The sequence below is a fragment of the Elgaria multicarinata genome, chromosome 1, assembly GCF_023053635.1.
Source record: "Elgaria multicarinata webbii isolate HBS135686 ecotype San Diego chromosome 1, rElgMul1.1.pri, whole genome shotgun sequence".
In the NCBI taxonomy this organism is placed as follows: Eukaryota; Metazoa; Chordata; class Lepidosauria; order Squamata; family Anguidae; genus Elgaria; species Elgaria multicarinata.
In genome coordinates, this window is record NC_086171.1 from 51,877,315 (window position 1) to 51,901,533 (window position 24,219).

The 24,219-nt window shown below is 41.2% G+C and overlaps 1 protein-coding gene across 1 annotated transcript in view; it reads right to left on the reverse strand.

Moving 5' to 3' along the window:
• RARB (retinoic acid receptor beta) overlaps positions 1–24,219 on the reverse strand; it is a 113,896-nt gene that overhangs the window by 13,491 nt on the left and 76,186 nt on the right. Inside the window, exons 4-5 of the mRNA XM_063128176.1 lie at positions 9,379–9,539; positions 3,943–4,119 (exon numbers count right to left, since the gene is read on the reverse strand). Coding sequence (XP_062984246.1) covers positions 3,943–4,119; positions 9,379–9,539 — 338 coding nt within the window. The remainder of the gene's footprint in view (positions 1–3,942; positions 4,120–9,378; positions 9,540–24,219) is intronic.

Below are 24,219 nucleotides of genomic sequence, written 5' to 3' on the forward strand. Positions count from 1 at the left end.
CTCTGCATCAGTCATGCAGAGAGATGGGGCTGGGGCTGATTTTAAAGGGGTCTGCAAGTGCTCTTCCCCCACTTAACACATGCAACTTAATTTCCTTAACTAAACTATGATACTAGAGATGTCCTTGGATGAGAAAAAAACACCACTTTAACGGAGGAGCTCTGTGGCAAGTGCAGGACAGGTTCAGTGCCCCTTACCTGTGTACCCCTCTGATATCAGCCCACTTCCTTCTTTCCAAGTGATTGGGGCTACAACACTGGGATATGCATAGGATTATGATGTAAGACAGTTTCATGTTTGCACACACAGAACTACAGCCTTTATGATTAGTTTGACCTGCACCCTGGGAAATAGTCTAACAGTTAGCTTGGTTGCAAACATACTTTTCTTTTATCAAATTTGATGCACAAAGGAGGAAGCCGCTGCTTGTTCTTGGCCTTACTGATTAATCAGGAAGAAATTTTAATCTGTGATTAAAGCTTAACTTAATTAATCACACTGCTTAAAGCTTCCAGCCCTAGAAAATGTGGTATGATTTAATGCCAAGATCTCTCTGCTGTTCTCACTCTTATTAAAATTCTTGTATTTTAATCTGGTTTTATATTAAAAGTGCTTATCTTTAGGAGTCTAACGTAAACATAGTTCTATGTTAATATCTCACAACTGTATTTTTTTAATTAACAGCTAAAGAGAAGCATATGGTCAAATATTTGATACTAGGAATAACAAATCATAACCACTATTATCCATTTCGATACATTTGCCCAGTCCACTGATCAGTTCCTGGTGCAAAAGTTCTGATGTGCCCATATGGCTATGAGATCTTTGTGGCTTGATTGAGTGCACATTATTGCCAGTGGTGAATGGATCTTTTAACATGGTGATAAAAGGAGTGGCTGCTCTCTCTGATGCCACGTTACGCCTTGGAAACACTGTTATCAACCTCCGGTGGCTCTCCTGGCATTTTTATGCTTTATTCCACCATTTTTAGCTCGCTAAAAACACAGTAATATTTCCAGAATTGCACAATATTGCAATGCCATCTACAGGTTGTATAAATGGAACATATGGAACTCGTCCAATAAGCAAAAGTGGAGGGAAGTGTGTGTATTGTGCCTACTATAATCCCGCAAAGCTTCTGGAAGAAGCTCCTTCAAGGGTGTGGAATTTTTGCTTCAATTTAGAGAAGTTCTTAGTCTTTTGTGCACTCATTGTTTTTGCCTTCTCTTCAGTCTACTGTGTAATGGGAATCTCCTTTTGGCTGCAGTTCAAAAAAGTTTTTTATGGTATAATAAAGACTACCAGATTGATTGTGGCATAAGCCTTTGTGATCTAAAGCCATCTTTAGCCCATTTTTGTGCTCACTGTAACAGACATGCATGCTTAACCCTCTGGAATTTGTCCCTATTCTTTTAAAAAGCAATTTCAGCCCCTAAACTCTTCTTCTAATGACCTTAACAGAGGTAATATTCATGGGTTCAGTGTACTTGGTATCAGCCTTGATCCAAGAAAGTGATATGCATTCCTGGGAGAAAACTGCATAAGTAGTCAGACCGTTTTGCATGTTTTCACTGTAGTTGTTTCCTCAAAGATCATCTAATGTCCTAGTCAGCTCCCGGTTTTTAAGTGGTCATAGTTTCTCATTGGTTCTGCCAATTCCCATGCCAACCAAAGGAAGCTCTAAATCACTCTTCATCTAGCTCTCTTGGGAGTTTATTTTGTCTCCCATTAAATTTTAACTTCCATTAAAATTTATAGAAATTTGTGGAAATTTCTACAGTTCTTGCCTTTCTACAGCTTGGCTGCTCATTACCACTGTCTTATTTCTTGGCTTGTACACAGGAGGCTACATTGCAGGAGAAGGGGTTAAAGAGCCTGTGGAACAGGGTAGGAAAAAGTACCTAAGTTGCATAATTATGTGCAGGGGTGGTGTGCCTTAGGATCAGGCCTATGTTGGAGGCCACATGATGGCTGAATTTGGGCTACGCATCGCCAGTTGCTTATCCCTAATCTAGATCAAACCATCACCATAGGATAGTGTCCTTTATGTATGACGTCCCACCATACAATAATCCTGTAATGCAGCTTTTCCCAACATGGTGTCTTCCAGATAGTTTGGACTAAGACTCCCATCAGCCCCAGCCAGCATGGCAAATGATCCCTTATGAGAGTTGTAGTCAAAAAATCTCTGGAGGCTGCCCTGATACATTATTATTATTATTATTATTATTATTATTATTTATTTATATAGCACCATCAATGTACATGGTGCTGTACAGAGTAAAACAGTAAATAGCAAGACCCTGCCGCATAGGCTTACAATCTAATATGCCTCATTGTGATGATACTGGCCCATAAGCAGGAAGCTGAAGAGAGTAAGGTACCCCAAGCATCTGCCAATGTGTGTTACCAGCAAGGCTACCCGATTAGACGAAAGGCTGGGCCCAATCCACAAAAGTAAGCAAGCCTTCCCAGGGATAAGGAGGATGGTGCCTAGAAGCAACCAGAATTACAAATGATTGTGTCTGGCAGTTGGCAAGCATTCCTGGGAAATGAAAGGCTGAAAATAGAAGGCAGGCATCTTAAGAGCAAAGGGATGGAGAGAAATTAAGCTTTGAAATTAAGCTCTCACTGAGCGCCTTTTTAAAAACAACAACAACAACAACGGTATATTAACCATTTCTTAAACTGCCTGCTCAAAGACAGCTCAGCTCCCTCCTCATAAATCTGAGTCAAAATATGCTTGAGGCCATTTCATATTTTATGAAATACAGTATGCCTTTCCGGGATAAGAAGAACTTTACTATGTCTTATCAGAACAGCGCTCACCATGGCAGGCATGCAATTGGTAATAAATGGCTCTGTCTTGTGGTGAGACCACACACAATAATGGGAAGACAGGCCGGTATGAATGAAAGCCTGTAAGAAAAGGGGACAATGAGAGGTGAATCTTGGGAACTGCACGCCAGCCTCCATTTTCCCCTCTCCTTCTCTGCTGCACTCTCCTCCCGCCCCTGTCCCCCATACATCAGTGTCATACAGGAGGGACCGTTCACAACAGCCTGTGACAAAATGAGAAGGAAGAGGAGCTCATATTCTCCTCCGGAGGATTTTGTTTGAAGTTCCATGGGTTCACGGGATTCCATGATTAATTACTTTAGTGGGAAATTTTCTTGGACAAGCTCTAGGCTGAGCCAAACATAATGCATACAACTAGAAGACGGAGCCACCCAACCAGAGGCTCCCAGGGACAAGGAGGAAACAACCAATCATTTGGCATCCATAAGCCTATTCCTGTTCAGAAAAGCAAGCATCCCGCCCCTTCTGCATAACGTGCTTTATCATGAAGAAATAGTTAATCATTTGCAGATCACCCTTCATGTGAGTTATTCTTCACAGCATTTCTTTGAGGATGACAAGGTCAGGCATACAATCAGATTTACAACAAAACAAAATTCTGTATTAATGCAAATTCTCAAAAGGAAAGCTAAATTCTGTCATCTCCATAAAGCCTGCAAACTGACCAGATTTGCAAATATTTGCATAGTTTACTTTGCTTCTACTAATAAAATATAAAAAAGGCAAGAAGCCAAGCAGAGCACCCAGTTCTCATCCCCTGAGGAATTACAGTCCTACTGAGCTCCCTTCCTGTTTTGGAGTTTATATTATACATTGCCTGAATGTTCACATTCCCTACAGTCATCTGTTGAGTCTTTAGCTAAGTCAGAGTCATCTACCTTAAGTTTTTTATTTATGGATCCATATTACTGTGCTTTCAGTCATTCAATATTATAATAAGCCCTTGTGAACTAAATGACTATCGCAGTGGATATTGCTCGGCAGTGGATTACGGCCATTGCCTCTCTACCACCAGCGTCAAGCATCAACAGCTTTACTGAAAGTAAAATAATAACAAACTCTGTGAAAGTGAAAGATACATACCAAGATGTCCAAGCAGGCGGCTTTAAGTAGTGTGATCTGGTCTGCAATTGTCAAACTTGTAAAACCAGGCAACCGTTTTGCAAATTCCACTATTTTAATAATGCACTTTGTAGCAAGTTCACTGAATTTGTCCCAAAGCCCAAGGTCCAGTCGAACTCTATGGTCTGCACTAGAGTTCTAAAAAGAACAGAATGAATCATAAATCAACCAAATTCTCTGATGGAATGTAGCCGAATCCACAAATAATAATAAGAGGCGAGGAGGTCCTTCTAGAAGCAATTTCTATTAACAATTTCAATTTCGGTGAGAATTGCTGCTGGCATGCTTTTGTTCTTAACTTCATCTAGTCTTCCAAAAAATTCCTTGCATGCTTTTCTGTTGCTTATGATTAAAGGCGCCATCTGTACATAGGGTAAAAATTAATGTCAGCATTTCCAAATGCCACTGCAATCTTTCTTTCCTTTTAGTGATATTATGTCTACCTTGAGAAACATCTTCTTTACAGTAACAACCCAGGAATTAAAATAAGTGGAACTGGAATATTGTGTTCCATGTCTGGGAAAAGGAATCATGTATTGTAGGGCACAGTTTCCACACAACGTGAACCCTATTCTAATAGTTTCAGCAAATTATTACAAGTTAGCTCAACTTCTCTGTAGACATCCAAGAAATTGGTGAGGAGGAGGCGAAGGAGGAGGCGGAGGCGAAGGCGAAGGAGAAGGAGAAGGAGAAGGAGAAGAATGTAAGCCTATGCGGCAGGGTCTTGCTATTTACTGTTTTACTCTGTACAGCACCATGTACATTGATGGTGCTATATAAATAAATAAATAAATAAATAAATAAATAAATAAATAAGAAGAAGAAGAAGAAGAAGAAGAAGAAGAAGAAGAAGAAGAAGAAGAAGAAGAAGAAGAAAAAGAAGAAGAAGAAGAGATTACAGAAATAAACCTTCAGCATACAATGCTGCTAAGGAAGTGAGGTAAAGAGGAACATGTGGTTAAAAGCCAAGCAGCTGAAGGACACGTGGAAGGACAGTGAAACAACCCCTCATTAGGTTGGCCATACTGAGCAGTTAAAGTACTGAATAACTATGAATGTCACAGGAGCTGCTGCAGGACCCAACTCAAGGCACAATCTTCCAGATGCAGATTAACTTGGGCATTCTCAGGCCAGGCCAGGCACAAAGGTGTGCCAGTTCTATATCCTTGAAAGGGAGGGATGATTGAGTTAAGTGGAAATGAGGCAAATGCAAATTTCTGACATACAGCAGAGGTAAATATCATGTATCTGGCAAAAGGCAGCAGGTTTAAAAACAGAGAGAGAGAGGCTGAGTATACCTCTTCTCAATGGCCATGTCTACACTCAATTTTCTGACAAACCCTGAGCACTTTGGGACATGTGTAGAAGTGAGGGTGACTTTTGCTCAGCCGGAATAGTAACAACAGGAAAAAGAAAATGTCTCTGCAAAAATGTCCTTTAGAAGGCACAATCCTTTGAGAAAGTTTCCTACACATGTTGTGTTGAGATGCATGCCAATGGTGAGACTCTTCTGGTGGATTGTGTCCTAGATGGACTAGGGTTATAACAGCCTCTGCTCATTGAAACATTTCCTGTTCTTCTCAGTGAGTATGCACCCTTAAGATTTATTTTATATCATTCTCAAGGACCTTGGTGAAATACAGTGTAGGTGGGGGTGAAGAATAAGATCAAGATGTGCAGTCATTCAGGTTGTAATTAAATTTAATAGGCAGTTTATCCAGTTCCATAGAAAAATGGCAGTGCACAGGGCTGCACAAAGCAGAGCCTAGAGCAGGAAATCATTTTACAATAGGGTATCCATCTGGAAAGAAGACGTTGCATGAAACCAGCTAGTGTGAACAAAATCTTGACCAGGATCTTATGAGCTCACTTTATCATGCTCCCTGCCGCCTGCGCAAAGGGAAGTTGAGCACGGCTGCCTTTGAGCCCATGCCCAGCAGCCTTAACAAAATGTAAATCTGATTTGACTATTATGCAAACTGAAGGGAAGAGATAGTTAATAAAGCACAAAGTTAACCTGTTGTTTTATTGCACTGTTTGCTACATCGAGAGTGACTCGGACTGAAAATGGTTATGCCTTATCTTATGAGGGCTGAATGCAACCAGAAAGCATTTTGATGCTTTATTTGGTAATGAGCTGTTAAAAGTATTGCTGGAAACAAGCACATTTTCAGCCATTTCCCTCAATATGGAAAAATAAAATTGAGTTATCATCGGCATCCAGGCCAAAAGATGAAATATGGGCTTAATATAAAAGGGTAGGTTGGAAGCGGAAACTCCAGGATTCACTCTCCATGGGTTCTGAGAGGTATCAAACTGGAGGAGTTTAGCTGCATGTTTTACTATGGCATAATTTCTGAGTGCCTTTTCTAAGAACATTCATGCATGCAGCTTAAGGACTATGTTTCCCATAATGTTGCAATGGAGTACATATGGTAGAATAATTCTGTAAGGCACCCTAGTGACATTTTTATCAGCAGAAAAGCCCAACCATGCTGTAAAATCCAATTACACGGCCATTTTTAAATTTTATTTATTTTTATTTTTCATCTAAATTGATCCCCTTTGGTTCTTTGTTTTAATCTGCTGCATCTCTTACTAAGAATACCAAGTAAGGTATTCATGGAAAAAGTGACACAGTAAACAAACACCCTTTCTGTCTGAATTCTACTCTACCCATTGAACAAGGTTTCTAAGTACCTGCTGTGATTTGGTTAGGAGAGACCTGCACAATTTGTAACCCTGTAAGCTGAATGCTGCCGTCCAGTCACGTAGGGCAGTCTAGTAGGATTTCAGCAACCACCCTGTTTTTTCTGCCTGCTTGGGACTACAAAATAGGGATTGTCAAGTACCACAATGTAGGGTACCGGGCTGCCTGGTTCAGCTTGGAAGGTCATACGCTGTGCAGGTCTAGCTTAGGGGCACTGGTGGCTCCTTCTTAGTAAAACCAACAACGTCCTATTCTACTTTGATAGGGACCATAACATTCAGGACAGATTCTTATACCAGATGAGGTTGTACTTGTCATTCTCATAAAGCTCAGCCACAAGACACAGCCTAACAGGGTGTTAGGCATACTTAAGCCTACTCAATTCAATGGTTTGTGGCTCCTTTTTAACACCATTAATTATGTTATACTTTGTTGCTCTCTTATAGATCTGGCAAGACATTTTGGTTAAAATGTAGTCATGAAATAGGTGAGAAAGGTTCAGGCTTGCTGAGTTTACAATTACCTTTGTTTATTCCTCAAGCAAACGCCTAAGAGATTTGAAATTTAAAACAGTCCAATTCTTATGGATGCTTTTTAAATGCTGTTTTAATAGGTATTTGAATCATGCTGGCTTTGGTTTTACTTGGCTTCAACATTTGTTAGCTGTTCTGCTGCTTTAACGCTAGTGTTCGTTGCTTCAATCTGGTGTCTTTCCGTTGTTATAATTGTTAATTGCTTGGCAGTGAACAGTGGGATATAAATGTTTGTATACTACGCGGCTGCTCAACAAATAAACAGGCATCTAACACTTTGCAAAATCCTTGCTATTAATTTATGGAGATGTAAAAGAAAGATAAAATAACATTTAAACGTATTTGGACTAACTATATATCAATCCATTTATAACTATGTCTAGCAATTTTGAGCTTGACAGGTCTAAAACATGTCCATCTGTTACAAGTTCAAACAATGAAACAATTGAATAATATATCCCACAATATAGTATAGTATTGTATTATTCAGTCTAATATGAGGATGTGTTCTGGAATACATGACTATCCCCATCAGGAAGTTGATTGTCCTATCATTCACCCTGTGGCTCCATCCTCAAGAAGGATGCAGACAAGCTGGAGCGTGTTCAGAAGAGGGCAGCCAGGATGATCAGGGGTCTAGAAACAAAGCCCTATGAAGAGAGACTGAAAGAACTGGGCATGTTTAGCCTGGAGAAGAGAAGATTGAGGGGAGACATGATAGCACTCTTCAAATACTTAAAAGGTTGTCACACAGAGGAGGGCCAGGATCTCTTCTCGATCCTCCCAGAGTGCAGGACACGGAATAACGGGCTCAAGTTAAACGAAGCCAGATTCCGGCTGGACATCAGGAAAAACTTCCTGACTGTTAGAGCAGTGCGACGGTGGAATCAGTTACCTAGGGAGGTTGTGGGCTCTCCCACACTAGAGGCCTTCAAGAGGCAGCTGGACAACCATCTGTCAGGGATGCTTTAGGGTGGATTCCTGCATTGAGCAGGGGGTTGGACTCGATGGCCTTGTAGGCCCCTTCCAACTCTGCTATTCTATGATTCTATGATTCTATATGCACACTTACCCAATGAACTCCATAGGACTTACTTCCCAACAGACATAAATAGGATTGCACTGTAAAACTTACAGCTCATCACTCCTATCCTTTACACATTTTCCTTTCATGTTTCCCCTTTTCTTGCAAAGAGGAAACATGCTAATTCTTCTTGTGAGGAAATGCATGTACTGTCATAGCAGGAAGTAGCATACCCCCATGGGGGAGATGTACAACTTAGTCTAATCCTATGCAGGTGTTTGGCTACACACAAATAGAGCTAAAATATTTAGGGGACATGAATGAGCATGTAAGCCCCCTTCCCATGCCCCTGTGCACTAGCTGCCATCTAGATCTTCCTGCACTTACCCTGGAGATCTGTAAGGACATACAGCTGAACATGCTTATAGAATTCCCGCAGTTGGAAATATAAAACTAGCCTTAGTTCCTCTCTACTCTTTGCTTTGTGTTTCTTTTATCTACAAAAGACACAGGGCTTCTCCACAATGAGGCTTTTTGTCCCACGGTTTTACTGGGGCTTCTATTTCTGGATTCTTTGTGGGATTAAGATCAGCTCTTTACACGAGCTTAACTCCCCCACCTCTTTTTTCCTGTCTATCTGTGAGTTCTATACGTTTCATTATACAGTCACTAGATGGTGCTGCTGTACTCATTATTTCTGTTTCAAATCAAGTCACAGAAATGCTTGGAAAACATGAGAGAGGCATTGGAGGTTGATGATGTCATGTAAAGAACCTGCAAACTTCTGTGAGTAATCAATCTCAATAACTGGATAAAAGCCCCATTTGGAGGAACCCACTTCAACATAACCACTCTGCTATTATCAACTACTGCAACAAACACAGGATTTGTTTTTCGGGCGATCAACTGATACCTTGTTCTCTTCAGCTTTCATTTATGACATTACATGACTCAGACCATTTTGGCTAATCTTTCAGGAAAGATTTAAAAGAACTGCTTGTTGAGTGGGTTTGTCCTTAGGAATTCCAGGTCCCATCCAGATCAACTAATTTCTGTGATTCCAGGACCCCACCCCCACCCTCAAATCCTCATGATACATTTGCAAACATATTCTTCACAATTGCTCTTACCGTAGTGTATTTGCCCAGTTGGCAGAGTGAAGGGAACGTTTCCTGGTGAGATTTTCTGATTTTCTCCGTGAGATCATCCAACTCTGCTGTCATTTCATAGTTCTCCATAAACTCTTGCTTTAGAGGCTCCTTTTTCTTTTTGTTCCTGTCATTTCTGACAGCTGGAGGCAAGAAGGAAAGCAGTTCAAATACGGTTATTTAGACTAACCTACACTAAATCCAATAGTTCTTGATTACAGCAATAAACATTAAACAAGTCAAACATACAGAGAACACAGGGAGGAAATTAGTAATTTTGTTCAATACCCATTAACAAAATTTGAGCGCATGAGATTAACTGAGGCTATAAATCTTTTTGCAAGTAGCAAAACGACTTCATCTTTCTGTACAAGATCAGAGACTTCCCAGAGGCACATTTATGGGTAAATGTTATTTTTTACATTAGACAGCATTATCCTTAGACCAATCCATAGAAAGATCTGCCCACAAACACCTGTAAACATAGGAAACTGGCTTTATAACAAGTGAGATCATTGGTTCTTGCAGCTTAGTATTGTCAAGCAGCTGCCCAAGGTTCCAGAGAGGGATCTTTCCCAGCTCTACGTGGAGATGCTGGGGATGGAACCCGGCCCCTTTCCCATGCAATGTCTGTGTTCTACCACTGAGCTACAGCATCCTCCCCACCCCCCAAATATTATTTATTTATTGCATTTTTATACCGCCCAATAGCCGAAGCTCTCTGGGCGGTTCACAAAAATTAAAACCATTCAGTATAAAACAAGCAGTATAAAAACATGACATAAAAAACAACATAAAAGCACAACCAAGATAAAAGCAGCACCAGTGCAGAAATACAAATTTAAAATACAAATTTTAAACAGCAAAGTTAAAATTAAATTTATAGACTGTTAAAATGCTGAGAGAATAAAAAGAATATAGTGTAGATGCCAGGTGAACCTCCTTAGGGAGTTCATTTCACAGTCAGGGTGCCACAGCAGAGAAGGCCCTCCTCCTGGTAACTACCTGCCTCACTTCCTTTGGCAGGAGCTCAGGGAGAAGGACCCCTGAGGATGACCTTAGGGTCTGAGCAGGTACCTATGGGAGGAGGCGTTCCTTCAGATAGCCTGGCCCCAAGCCATTTAGAATAAAAATAATAATTCCTCATTGTTAGTCTTCAACAAACCCACTGGGGGGGTGAAGCAAGGAAGGTTGCATTACATCAACTAAACTGAGTTGCCAGAAAAAACCAGAGTAGATTTTCGGGAGAAAACCTGTCCTCTAGTTATGAATGACATCATGATCACAGGTTTCTTCTCTCCCCTTTCAGGGAATACTACAGTTATGATTACTGGGCTGAAAGTGGGTGGCAGGCACCGTCACCATTTTCAAGTTATCTTCGGTGCTGCTCAGCCATTTTTCTCCCTCTTTTTTCTCCCCTCTCCAAATACTCTCCTTTTCCTGGAACTCAGCAGCAGCAGGAGTCAATATATAAGCCTAAGAATGTATTATTATTATTATAATACGGCAGGGTGACCATATGAAAAGGAGGACAGGTCTCCTGTATCTTTAATAGTTGCAAAGAAAAGGAAATTTCAGCAGATGTCATTTGTATATATGGAGAACCTGGTGAAATTCTCTCTTCATCACCACAGTTAAAGCTGCAGGAGCTATACTAGAGTGAGCAGATTTAAAAGAGGGCAGGGCACCTGCAGCTTTAACTGCTGTGATGAAGAGGAAATTTCCCCAGATTCCACATATATACAAATGACACCTGCTGAAATTCCCTTTTCAATACAACTGTTAAAGATACAGGAGCCCTGTCCTCCTTTTCATATGGTCACCCTATAATACGGTATATAAATTTAATAAATAAATAAATTATTATCTCTTTCTCGCTCATGGCAGTTTTTCTAGATGAACATGATGAGCATTGCCAAGTCATGCTGTCTTTTACAGATTCAGGAATTTCCTGACAATTGAGCATGTTTTAAGTATGACTGCTTTCTGTGGATGTATTACGGTAGGCCCATTTTCGGAAGGTTTTCTGTATAGTTTTTTGATGTGATGCCAGTGACCGATGTGACTAATGGAATAATTGTGACCTTTTCCTGTTGCCATAGTTCTTTGACTTCCATGGCGAGTTTTTTCTCTTTTCCTCTTCCTTTTCAACAACATTTTTGTCATTCAGTATTGCTATGTCAATGAAGTATGTGTTTTTCTTTTTTGTCTATGACAAAAAAGAGAAACACTCATTATTATTATTATTATTATTGCCCCACTTTTCCCTCCCACCACAAAAAAGGAATTGCTTAGAGCAGCTTACAAAATATAAAAACAAGCAGTGTTTAATTATAAAAATATGGATGCAGTCCTATGCTTGTTTAATAGAAAAATCTCCTACAACTCCCAGCATGCCCCAGTTTTTTGTCTAAATATACATAGGATTGCACCTTTAAACACATTTACGACAGCTAAATGAAGAAGCAAAGTCAAAAACACAAAGGACCGCCTCTGTTTCGGAAGGGAGCATAAAGTTATCAGGACAAGTAGCCATTAAGCTCCAGGCTGTCGCCTATACAACAGTGGGATTGCTCCTCATTAAATAAAAACCCAATTTTTGTTGATTCGAATGTAGGTAAAGAGCATCACACTGCAGCAGCAACATTGATTTATTTCCTGAATTATTATTTTTATATATTGAGTTATTAATGTGCACGTGCGCATTATCCCATATACGATGTTAAAGAGTAGAAGTCAACGTAGCTATAAATCTTATCTGCGGAGCTCCGCAGACTAATATAACACACAAACCGAGCAGGGCAGGGGGATGAGGCTAAAGAGGGAATTGAAAGAGGCTGCCTGCTTGTTTCCCTCTCTTTCTTTTGGTGAACCGCCCAGAGAGCTTTGCATATTGGGCAGTACAGAAATTATGTGTGTGTGTGTGTGTGTCTGTGTGTGGAGGAATAAATTTGTTTTAAAAAGATTTCTCTGCGGAGCTCCTTAGAGAGACTTCAAACTAAAATCGGCACGAACGAAGGAGGCAGCGGATTGGTGCAAAATTGGGAAATGGGTCAATCATGTTATCCTACCCTCAAAGCTCCGCCCACATGTCAAAATCCAACATAACTCCCCCGAAGACACACAGCCATAATGCAGTGCAAACTTGGACCTGATCGAAAAGTCGTGGTAAATCATGAATACAAATATGCGCATTATTGCAGTCAAAACCCAGTGCTGAGGCGAATGGACTGCGACATGTAACCTAAAATGTGAATATGTGCATTTAGGTCGGGGTAAAGAAGCCGTATTGGAATCTGTCCAATCCCCTTGAAAGCTATCCCATTTGGTGGCCATCACTACATCTTGTGGTAGTTAATTCCATAGTTTAGCTATGCGCTGTGTGAAGAAGGACATCTTTTTATCTGTCCTGAATCTCCCACCAATCAGCTTCATGGGGTGATCCTGAGTTCTAGTATTACGAAAGAGAGAGAGAGAGAGAGAGAAATGTCTATCTACTTTTTCCACACCATGCATAACATTAGTCATTCCTGACTGTTGGTGATGCTGGCTGAAGCTGATGGGAGTGGTAGTAAAAAAAAAAAAGGTTTGTGGGGGGGGGGCACCAGGCTGGGGAAAGACATTTAAAGAGCATTGCAACCCCATCTAGAACAAGTTGGCAATTGTTCTAAACGTTTACCAGTCAACAAGTTCCATTCCAAATGAAGGTAGATTTTTAAAAAAAAGAAAATCAGGAAGGTTTTACTTTGTAAATTGACTGAATGAAAGAAGGCAGAGCATCATTTCAAACTTCCCTTTACTTTTCTCAGTTAGTGCTTGCCTCTTTCCCCTCTGTGTCTCTACCTTTGTGTCGGTACAGCGAATATCCTTACATTTACCTATTTGACCCTGTCCATGGAATCCCTTCATGCTATAAACTAAGGTATTTGTACCATAAGTAGCTTCCTCTTAGAAACTGCCTTTCAGAATGTATGTCCGCATTGCTGCAATTTCCATTTCTATATAGGATTATGCCCCTTGGTGACCAATTATCACTGTATTAACACCAAGATGTCAAACTTTGTGGTACCTCAGAGACCAAGACTGATTCTGCCAAGCGCTTTTGTAGGCAACATTCTATGCATGACGTAGACTGAAAATGTGAGAGGGATAACATGTGCATGGGCTGAGGCACTGTGGGAGATAAACTAAATTAACCAGGTGAGAACTAAAGAGAACAGCAATATAAAACACACTCTGACTGAGGGAGTACTAAGCCAACTGTTAATACAATCCCTGACCCAATGGGAGTGAGCTACTTTTTGTACAAGTAAGGCAAATGTGATATCTTAATCAGCCCCAAAGAAGATACAAATGAAAGTTTGATTATATAGGGCCATCAATGAGCACAATGCTTTGCAGTGAAATGACAAAAATTCAAGCTTGGCCTCAGGAAAGTACAATCTAAAATTTGCTGCATGGGAGGCAATAGAAGGTTGGCAAGATGACGCAAGGGAGAGTAAGGAGAGGTGATAGAACCAGTGGGCTTGTTTCATACAATCATAGAATAGTAAATTTGGAAGGGGCCTATAAGGCCATCGAGTCCAACCCCCTGCTGAATGGAGGAATCCACCTTAAAGCATTCCTGACAGATGGCATCTTGAATGCCTCTAGGGTGGAAGAGCCTACTACCTCCCTAGGTAATTAATTCCACTATCGTACTGCTCTAACAGTCAGGAAGTTTTTCCTGATGTCCAGCCGGAATCTGGGTTCCTGTAACTTCAGCCCATTATTCATGTCCTGGGATGGATCAAGAAGAGATCCTGGCCCACCTCTGTGTGACAAACTTTCAAGTATTTGAAGAGTGCTATCATGTCTCCCCTCAGCCTCATCTACACGATTCATGGGGGTGGATGGGTAGCCGAACCACGCTGGGGGGGGGGGGAGAAGAAACCACAAAAAATCCACCCACCCCACAATCATGGAACCATGCTAGGCAGCATGATTCCCTTACCTCTCCTCTACCCAGGGTCCCGCCGTTGTCCTGCCTCCACTGCAGCCATGCATCCCAGTGGACACTGCAGCAGGAACGGGGTTGCTACAGCTGCTGCTCGGCGATTACAACCATAGAGATTGGCTGTTAAGGCTAGAGTGTCACTAGCACTTGTGGACGTTTTAAACAGCCTTCTCTATGATCACTCGGATTTATTAACGGAGAGCCCGGCAGGCAACATGGTAAGCCACCACGGCTCTCCGAACCCACTCTGCAGAATGTGGGTTTTGAGGGTGAGTACTTTACCAATCGTGGGAGGGGAAAATGCTCCCCACATGACACACTTATCCCATATGGGTTGCTCACAAACGCACCCCATGGTGGGTTAGTGTATTGCCTGAACCCAGCCAGTGTGGTACAGTTAGAGAATATTGGACTAAGACAAGGGAGACCTAGGTTTGAATCCATATTAAATGACAAATCTAACTCAACAACCTGGGGCCAGTCAATAACCTACCTCACAGGATTGCTGTAATGGCAGAACTGGGAGCTGGGTACCACATACACTGCCATGAGTTCCACTGAGGATGGTTGAGATACAAAATATAATAAATGGAGGAAGAATGTGTGTTTGGTTCAGTTTACTTAGGTTTAGTTTCCACAGGTTCCCAAGGCTTTGCAGAGAAGGAGGTCTGAAGGAAGCCAGAGAGGTGGCATTGCATAGGTGTCACGAAGGTGCTCACGGCCTAATCAGTAAAGACCTTGAAAGAGCAAATGGTGCTTACAGCAAACCATTGCTACAAATAACCTCCTGAAGCTAAAAACCAGGAAAGGGGGAAAATTGAGTAGATCTGGGGGCATAGTGGGCAAGAGGACTGGAGGTTAATCAGAAACTTAGGCTTGCTCAGGTGTTCTCATGCTCTATGTCATTCTGTAACATTTGAAAAAAATGACACATGTTAAGGCATGGGGGCAAGAAGGTTGATTGAGGTTTACTAGCAGAGCTCTGGTAGGTTTGCAGTAATTGGTTGTCAAAGGTTTCTGACTCCCAACAGAAAACAAGTACAACTGAAAGGTTTTTTTTAAAACCTCTGCCATGGTTAGCCTTATGCTAATTGTTAATCTTCCAGCCTCCATGTTCCTCACCTGTAAAATGTGTACATTAAGGAGTTTTTCTTTGCAGAACAGAAACATCAGACAAAGTTCCAGTGAATGAGAATTGATACAACTATCACATATTCCCCAACAGGTGAAGCGCTGAACACGGACATCTGTGGTGGTGGTGATGGTGCACTAATGGGCAATGGGGAGCTCCGCTGGGGCATGTGAAATGGAAGAACATCTAGGTAATAGAAAACCGCCTTTACTCACTTCCACTCACTCATCCACCCACCCCTAGTGAACACCTTATCACTACACCAGGGGTGAGGGAACTATAGCCCTTCACATGTTGTTGGACTCCAGGTCCCATCACTCCCAGCCAGTATGGTCCGTGGTCAGCAATAATGGAAGTTGTAGTCCAATAACATCTGGAGGGCCACATGTTTCCCAAATCCTGCTCTAGATGAACCTGTTGCAGGTTCTACACATTGTTCATCAACATCCCCTTTTTTCAGAGGCAACCAGTCCATATGTTTTCCACACACTGACCCAAACGATGCAGGGCAAAAGCTAAGCTTGCAACAGCAGCAGTAACCTGCTGGGTTTCTACCTTCTTGACCCAGCAGGACTTCTGTGACTTTCACAGTATATGATGGACACTGCAACTAGCTGTAAATTATAGGTCACTAGCTGTTGACTCGTCCAATGGTCAAGCATAACATTAGACCAGCTTATACTGGTATTAGCACAAGCAGGGCAGCCATGTGTTGTTCTAGGATGATAGACTTGCCCTGCTCACTTATGTAAACTCCACTTCCACTGCCAGGAGCAACAAGCCTCTTGCAATCAAGTTCCATTTGCATATATTTCTATGAGCTGATTGACACATTTGCTAAACATAAGGCTTCAGCAGCTACTTAGCTCAATAGCTTTGAACAGCTTGCAGAACACAAACACCTTATTTAGGGCAATCTTACGAACTGCTGCCAAGAGCTCTAGCTCCATACAAGATTATTCACATGGGAATTGCCTTTTTGGTTCTTTTTCTGCTACAAGGAGACTATGTTGGCTTCAGTCCTGGCTTTATTTTGCAGTACAATTCACATTCCTCTGAAGAAGACCATTTCAGATGCTATGAGCTGGATATGTGTCCCATAGCATTACAAAGTACCTCAGTTGAGGGAGGTTAAATATTGCACTGACAGCTAAAGTATTCTTAATTGATACGTTTTTAATGTAATTCTGCTACCATTAAAAATCAACATGTTGTACTCCTCTATGAGCCTCCCGTTTAATGTCAATCAATCTTGAGGCTGCAATCCCATGTACATTTACCTCGGAGTAAGCCCAGCTGAACTCAACAGGGCTTACTTCTGAGTTGCACTGTTAGAAAGTCAAATCCAGCAAAACAACTATTCAACATCTTGCACAATTTATTGAAAATAATGCAGAGCAATCTGGCATGATGTAAAGAACTCCTGGATTACAAAACTATTGCACATATTCAGCAATATCATGATTCAATGTAAAAGTCAATGGTAAGATTCTTTTACAGACCAGGGAATTAAATAAACATACAAAAATCAGTAAATTCTAAGCTAGTGTTCCCAAAGTGACTGTAACTGCCATGCTGTGCAAATACAGAATATATGATTATGCTGTATATATTGTATTTTATATAAGTTATATCTTCCCAAGCTAGTTATCTCTGCCCAAATCCCTAGTGCAAGATCATAGGCTTTAATGAAGTCGCACCAACTATGAATCTAACTATTGTATTTAACGTGCCTGGAGTAATGTTGATATAAGGATTCGTTAGCCATTAAATACTTAGGACTCAAGTGTTGCAATATTTCATCGTTTTCACTGTGTGTGTTGAATGGGAGGTGGAATGCTTTATATAGAGATGCAGGCCATTAAGGGAGAAACACTGGTACATATTCATACAGTATTTTAGTGTATGTATATACAAGTGTGTATATATTGTTTTAAACAGCAGAAGCATTGCATTCTTGGTTCTGCTACTGGCCATAACCCTACATTAATAAGCATAGATGATTCATGCATTTGTTGAGTGTAATTATATCCTGCCCTTCTACTGTAAAAGCAATGCTGCGGTTGGGGGATAATGTACAAGAGAAGCTACCAGAGGACATGTTGCCAGGGTCACCCTCAAATGTGTAGCCGACCACAAACAGACATACTGGCTTGCTGCACCTTCTAGAAGCCGGATACCTTGCTGTTGTTTCCTACGACTACTTCCTATCCTGGTTTATTGAATTGCTACTGCTTGACTGTTTCTTGAGATATGTGTGTATGATGCTGAATTTGCAGTTGCATTTTAAACAAAAACAAAAAACAATTAAGATGATTGGCTCTCCTTGATGATGACTGGCCAGAGCCTGGGAATTGCTAAAGGTCACATGCAGGTAGAGTTCACTTCATTTATAATTTACAGACTCCCCTCACCACTGGAAAGGACATTTCCTACTAACGGTTCCTAGAATGTGAGAACAGATAAAGGGCCTGTTCTGACATGCACGGAGGATGGGTGGGTAGGGGAAACATGGAGAGGGGAGGGGTAATGGAACCATGACAAGCGGGCCTGCCACACGATCGCAGAACCACTCCACGCCACGCCATTTGCTTTCACTACCCTCCCTCCGTGGTTAGGTCACTTAACTCCACGTGGTTTAACTGTGCATCCCACTATCCTCTGCATGCCAAACGCATGGCTGGCAGCTGCTTTGTTGAGAAAATGAGGGGGGGAGGAAGCAAATTTCAGCGGTAGCAAGAATGTCACTGTTAGTGGTTGTCGCTCTTGTTGGCAGACTCTATGGTTGCCACCATTTTTTCCTGGCGAAACGAACTCAAATACCCACGGGGTTCCCATCACATGACACGGGAACCACCGCGGAAGCCCACTTAACCATCTTGGAGAAGACGGTTAGCAGGCATAGATAGTCTGCCCGCTGTGGGGAGGCCACATGTTTTTGAGTGATCCACGGTAGATTAGTGTGTCAACTGAACAGGCCCCAAATCTCTCTCTCCTTCTTCCTTTTTCTTGCCTAATCTCAATAAAGAAGTTCATGCTGTATGATTTCCAAACTGGCCACACTTGTAGGAAGGAGAAGCAATATCTCAGATCCAATTCTGCTAGGGGACCTGAAAGGACAAGTCTCTCACAGAAGTAAGCAGTTCAAGAAGAGGTCCCATCGTACAGAGAGCATGGTAAGAAGGGACAATGACTCTCCAAGCATTCTCTTACTTGAGTAGAGTGGCTGGTGTATTGCAATTCAGGTCATTACATACGTTTTTGTACTTCATGGTACTAGAATGAAATGAGGATAGGATCACATCTAGTTTTAAAATTTGAAGTGAGGGCAAATGCTTAATGCATTAAAATATTCCAGATATTACACATTATGTAAGATACTGGCCAAAATTATTAGAATTCTTTAAAAACATGTTGGGTTGGATGCAGATTTAAGTATGTGTAACTGGGCTGGTGGAGGAAGACTTCCCCACCCCCTGAAAGCTATAGAGAGGGGTACCCCACACACATACTGAATGGCGTAGCCTGTGGTATGGGTGGCTGAGGAGAAAGAGGAGAGGTCTAAAAGATGAATGGAGATGTGCCTCTGCCCAACTTTTAGGGTTCCTTCCTCCCCCACCTCATCAAAGCTTAGCCTATTCAGAAAGGGCACCCTACACTGTGTGCAGTGTTTGGGGTTGGGATTGGAGAGGCCGCTCTGTGAGGAGGGGACCAGGAAATCTGCTCTGCCAGCCCAGACGCATGTGGCTAAATCTGGATCCAACTCATTATGTTCAGGCAAATCAAATGGCCCTAACATATCATATAAATAACTAGTCTTTTGACAGTAACTCAGATATGCTCACCATTGAAATGTAAGCATCCTAATTGAATTTTAGACAGAATTGATACAAATGTGATGTGATGGATCCAGGATTTGCTTTCCGTTGATAGAAGCAAATCTCTCATGTGAGGTGCCCCTGCCTAATCTTAGAGGGTCCCCACTTCCTCCACTCCATACTGCAGCTCACCCCATTCAGCAGGGTCCTCCAACCCTCTCTGTAGCATTTTCATGGGGGCCAGAAGGGCTCTTGTGAAAGGGATGGGATGGAGGAGGGGGCACAGAAGTTTGCTTCCACCAGCTGAGTTGCATGGGCCTAAATCTGGCTCTAACCCAGTATATTTAGGGATTTTATATATTTATTAGAGGCTTTCTACACTACCATATCAACTCCCTGAAATGGAAAATAAAATACCAAGTATTGTGTAAGTATTCAGCACATACATGCATATTTTTAAATTGTGTTATCTTTTAACCGTAAGTCACCTTGGGGTCCTATTTGGCCTGAAAGGCAACTCATACCTGTATAAATAAATGAATAAAGATAAATGAATACAACCTCACTATATGCGTTAAAGAAAAGTACATAGCAAACATTTGAATATATTATGGCTTATATTCAAATGAATCTACTATGACAAAATCTCTACTTCAGTGATGCTAACAACACTAGGACTTCAGTCGTAGGATTGTTCTATAGATGCAAACCAAATTAAGGTACTAGTAACCAACAAAAAATGATAAATTCACCAAACTGTTACGTTTCTCTAGGTCAGGGTAAATGTATTTTAAAGACGCAAAATGACCAAAAGTTTTCTCAATTAATATACTTCATTAGCAAATTTGTCCTTGCCAGTGTCCAAGATCCTCTGGGGCTATTCTGCGCAATTTGGTAGGAATTCAAAATGCTGCATAGCATTCAAGGAGACTCAAACCACACGTACAACATATATCTGTACATTATCATTTCAAGACCATGCTAACAATACAGTTGAGCCTGAACTCTGTCTGGTTTCAATATACTTATACATAATTGCTGTGTATCACTATAAACTTGATCTATTATAACCTTCGGTACTGTATATTAAATGACATTGAAAATTAGATTATTCTGATTATCAGAGAAGTGAAAAAGGTACTAAACATCTGTAAGCTTCATAATCAATCACTGTAGCCATCTGAGTGCAATAAAAATCAATCAGGAGCTAGTGCATTTAAATCTAATTTTTTAAGCATGACATTTTCCTCTGAGTTTCTTTCTTTAAATGTCACCCTTTTCTACTACAATGATTGATTCAATCCCTAGGGACAGTCCATGAACATGAGCAGCTTCATCTACTGTATGGACCACATTTCACCCCCTACATATAAAAATAACAGTGAACAATATATTTTCATTTCTTAAGTAAAGAGGTATTAGTACTGATTCCAAGACATAGAATTATCTAATTTATATAGTTAAAACACATTCTGGGTATTTTCACCATCTGCATACTTTACATTTTAGTAAACAGACAATAGAATAATGTTCTCCAATGAGCTTTACTTACTAGAAGACTGAAGACAGTTATTTAAAATAAAATCTTATGTGGATTCTTACTACAATAATCACTAGCTCTACAAATTTGTAATAAGAGCATACAAATATACGAGCCATGCTAGATCAAACCAAGGCCCCATCTAGTCCAGCATTCTCTTCTCAAAGTGGCCAACCAGCACTTGACTAGGTGCCTACAAGAAGGACATGGGTGCCATAGCCTCCTCCCACCCATGTTGCCCAGCAACTGGTGCATATAGGCTTATTGCCTCAGATACTGGAGCACTTAGCCATCAGGACTAGTAGCCATTGATAGACTTCTCCTCCAGGAATTTATTTCTAAAGCCACCCTAATTGGTGGCCATCACTACATCTTGTGGTAGCGAATTCCATAGTTTAACTATGTGCTGTGTGAAGAAGTACTTCATTTTGTCCAGCTTGAATCTCCCACCAATCAGCTTCATGGGATGACCCTGGGTTCTAGTATTATGGGAGAGGGAGAAAAATGTCGTCCTAACCACATTCTCCACACTATGCATAATTTGCAATGTAATAATCATTAACTGAAGAGAGGCAGATAATATCAATATGCATGGGGAATTCTATCTCCCATCCAGGGCTGGGGCATTTATCTGGGTGTCTCCAATTAATGACTTTTGTGATATAAAACTGAGTTAAGCGAAGCTCCCTTCAGGTGCTCAAAATAGAACGCTTAGAAGCCTCCATGCCATTGAGACCCCTGATAAAGCAGAGGCTCAAGAAGAAGCCCCCTTCAGACCTTTGCAGTAAATACATGAATGTTATCTTTTGAATGGCTGAAGAGGGCCAAAGCACATTTAGATTTTAAAGTGAGGTGAAAGAAGTATGAACACACATTCACTGCCTTAAGCAAAAGCTTCTGAATTTATAAATAGTTTTATCACACATTTTCTCCTCAGGACAACTTACATGGTCCTCTCCTTTCCTTATTTTATCCTAACAACAAACTGGGATATAGGTTAGAGATGCAGCCTTGTGGAATCAATGAGCTTCATGGATGAGTGGAGATTTTAACCCTGGTCCTACTCCGACACTAACCCGGGTGTAGGCAACCTGGTCCCCCATCCCAATGTTTCAGACTACAGCTCCCATAAGCCCCAAGCAGCATGGTAAATGGTCAGGAATTATGGGAACTGTAGTCCAAAATTATCTGCATGGCACCAGGTTGCCTAACAATGCTGTAACTAATGTGAACCATGCTGGCTCACACTGGTACGAATGTGTGTTCTAGCAATTTCTGCCACATTTTGGTGAATGTCAATTTCTTTATTCATTTTGTTATATTTCTGTCCCAAATTTCCTTCAAGGAGCTCAAGGCAGCATACATGCTGTCCTCTCCTAAAGTTTCTCCTCACAACAACCACGTGAGGTAAGTTATGCTGAGACAGATTGATCGGCCCAATGTCTCTCTGTGAGCTTCATGGCCGAGTGTGGATTTGAACTCAGACATCCCCAGGCCTAGTCCAACTCTCTAATCACTACATGAATGGTTGATATGTCTTGCTTTCTAATTTACTGAATTGGCCTTATTCCCAAATGTGGTTCCCAAGCTAAAAGTAGTGACATTACTATCAGGAAATAGTCAGCTGTAGCTTACAAAACTGCAAAGAAACTGGTGAGAGAAATAACTTTTCATGGTAAATTTATCAATACCTTAATTTCTAATCAGCATCTGATCTTATGCATTGTCATGTTATTTCCATATTCACCGACTTGTCTCAACCCATACTCTAAATGAAATAGGATGTTATTAGATTTGAAATCTGGATGGCAGAATGGCATCTTTTGCCTTCTTTGGGGTCAATAAAGCAGTGAGGATTGAGGCTGCTTTGCTGTTTGAACCACAAGATTTTAGAGAAGGCTATAAATATGGTCCTCACTCTCTGGACTCTTGTTTTGATCAAGATTAAGGCATGATTTGCTTATGGGTTTAGGAGGTGTTCTGTATGAACAGGAACTCTGAAACGTCAAGAAAGCACGAAGCTCAGGCACAGAATTCAGGGAGGAAACCAAAAGCCTAGAAAGTAAGCAAGACTATGCCCACATGAACACAGCTTTCATTCAACAGCTTCCCAAGGAATAGTGGGTACCACCACAGCCAAATATTTAAGAAGATTAAAAGAATAAGCCATCTAGCAGTGTGCATTGCAGAGAGTAAATGCAAGTGTTGTGAAAAGAATGTGTAGGACAGTAATACAGAGAAACTGTTAGCTGCGTCCTGCTAACTGGAGTATGTGTTTACCCACGGGATTCTTATAATTAGGTCTTGTTTACATGACAACAGAGTGTTTCAGAGACGGTTAATCTACTGGAGTGAAGGGCAGAGTTCAGACTTCTAAAATCGACATTGTTTTCTTTTCTTAGAACCCTGAGTTCTACCAACTGGAGCTCAGTGCAAAAGACATATTCTTAGAATGAAAGAATATTGGGCCCAGGAATGTGTTTTAAGTACCAGAACTGAATGGTGCACACTGTCCTTCCACACAAAAACCATTCCTGGTTACCTCAAGCTTTCTTCATTTTAGCAGGTTGCTATTGACCTGGTTCAGACAACACGCTAAATCATGCTGCTTAACCACAAAATGGTTAAGGGAATGCATCAACCTTAATGCATTCCTTTAACCATTTTGTGGTTAAGCAGCATGGTTTAGCGTGTTGTCTGAACCAGGCCACTGTTAAACAATCTGGGGGTCAGAAATCTTTGGAAATTTGCTGTAAATCATCTAGAGATCAACCAGTAGATCCAAGTCTACCCATTCCCGATCAACTGCTTTTGTCTACACAGGCAGGTACTCCCAGGATATTTTACTAATATGTCCTGAATGCTTGGAGTCTACCCACATCTTAATATCCAAGATGATAATCAGGCTATTGTTGTGATGTAGCCTACCTTCAATTGAAACATACATCAGTCTCCCTGTATTGACGCGCTTTTCTCCTCACATCCAAATCCCTTCAGTTAAACATTTAGCTATGTAAACAAACCAACTGAGACATGTTATGCTATCACAGGATTGTTATCACAGGATAAGAGAATAACTAAAAATTAGCGAAGAACATAGAAATGCTCACATGGGGCAGGGATTTTAGGAGTTCCCACCATTACCTTCCTCATCCACAGATGGCTCCAGCTTTGAGACGCCCATGGTTAAAGTGTCCTTTGGTGGTGGTGGGGCACTCCTCTGTCGGTGGGCCCTGAAAGGCTTACCTGGTAGCAGGCAGCAGCGCACCAAATAGGACCAAATAGCAGCTGCCTCTAGCTCCCCTTTCCATTTCTCAAAGTCCCAAAGAGACACTAT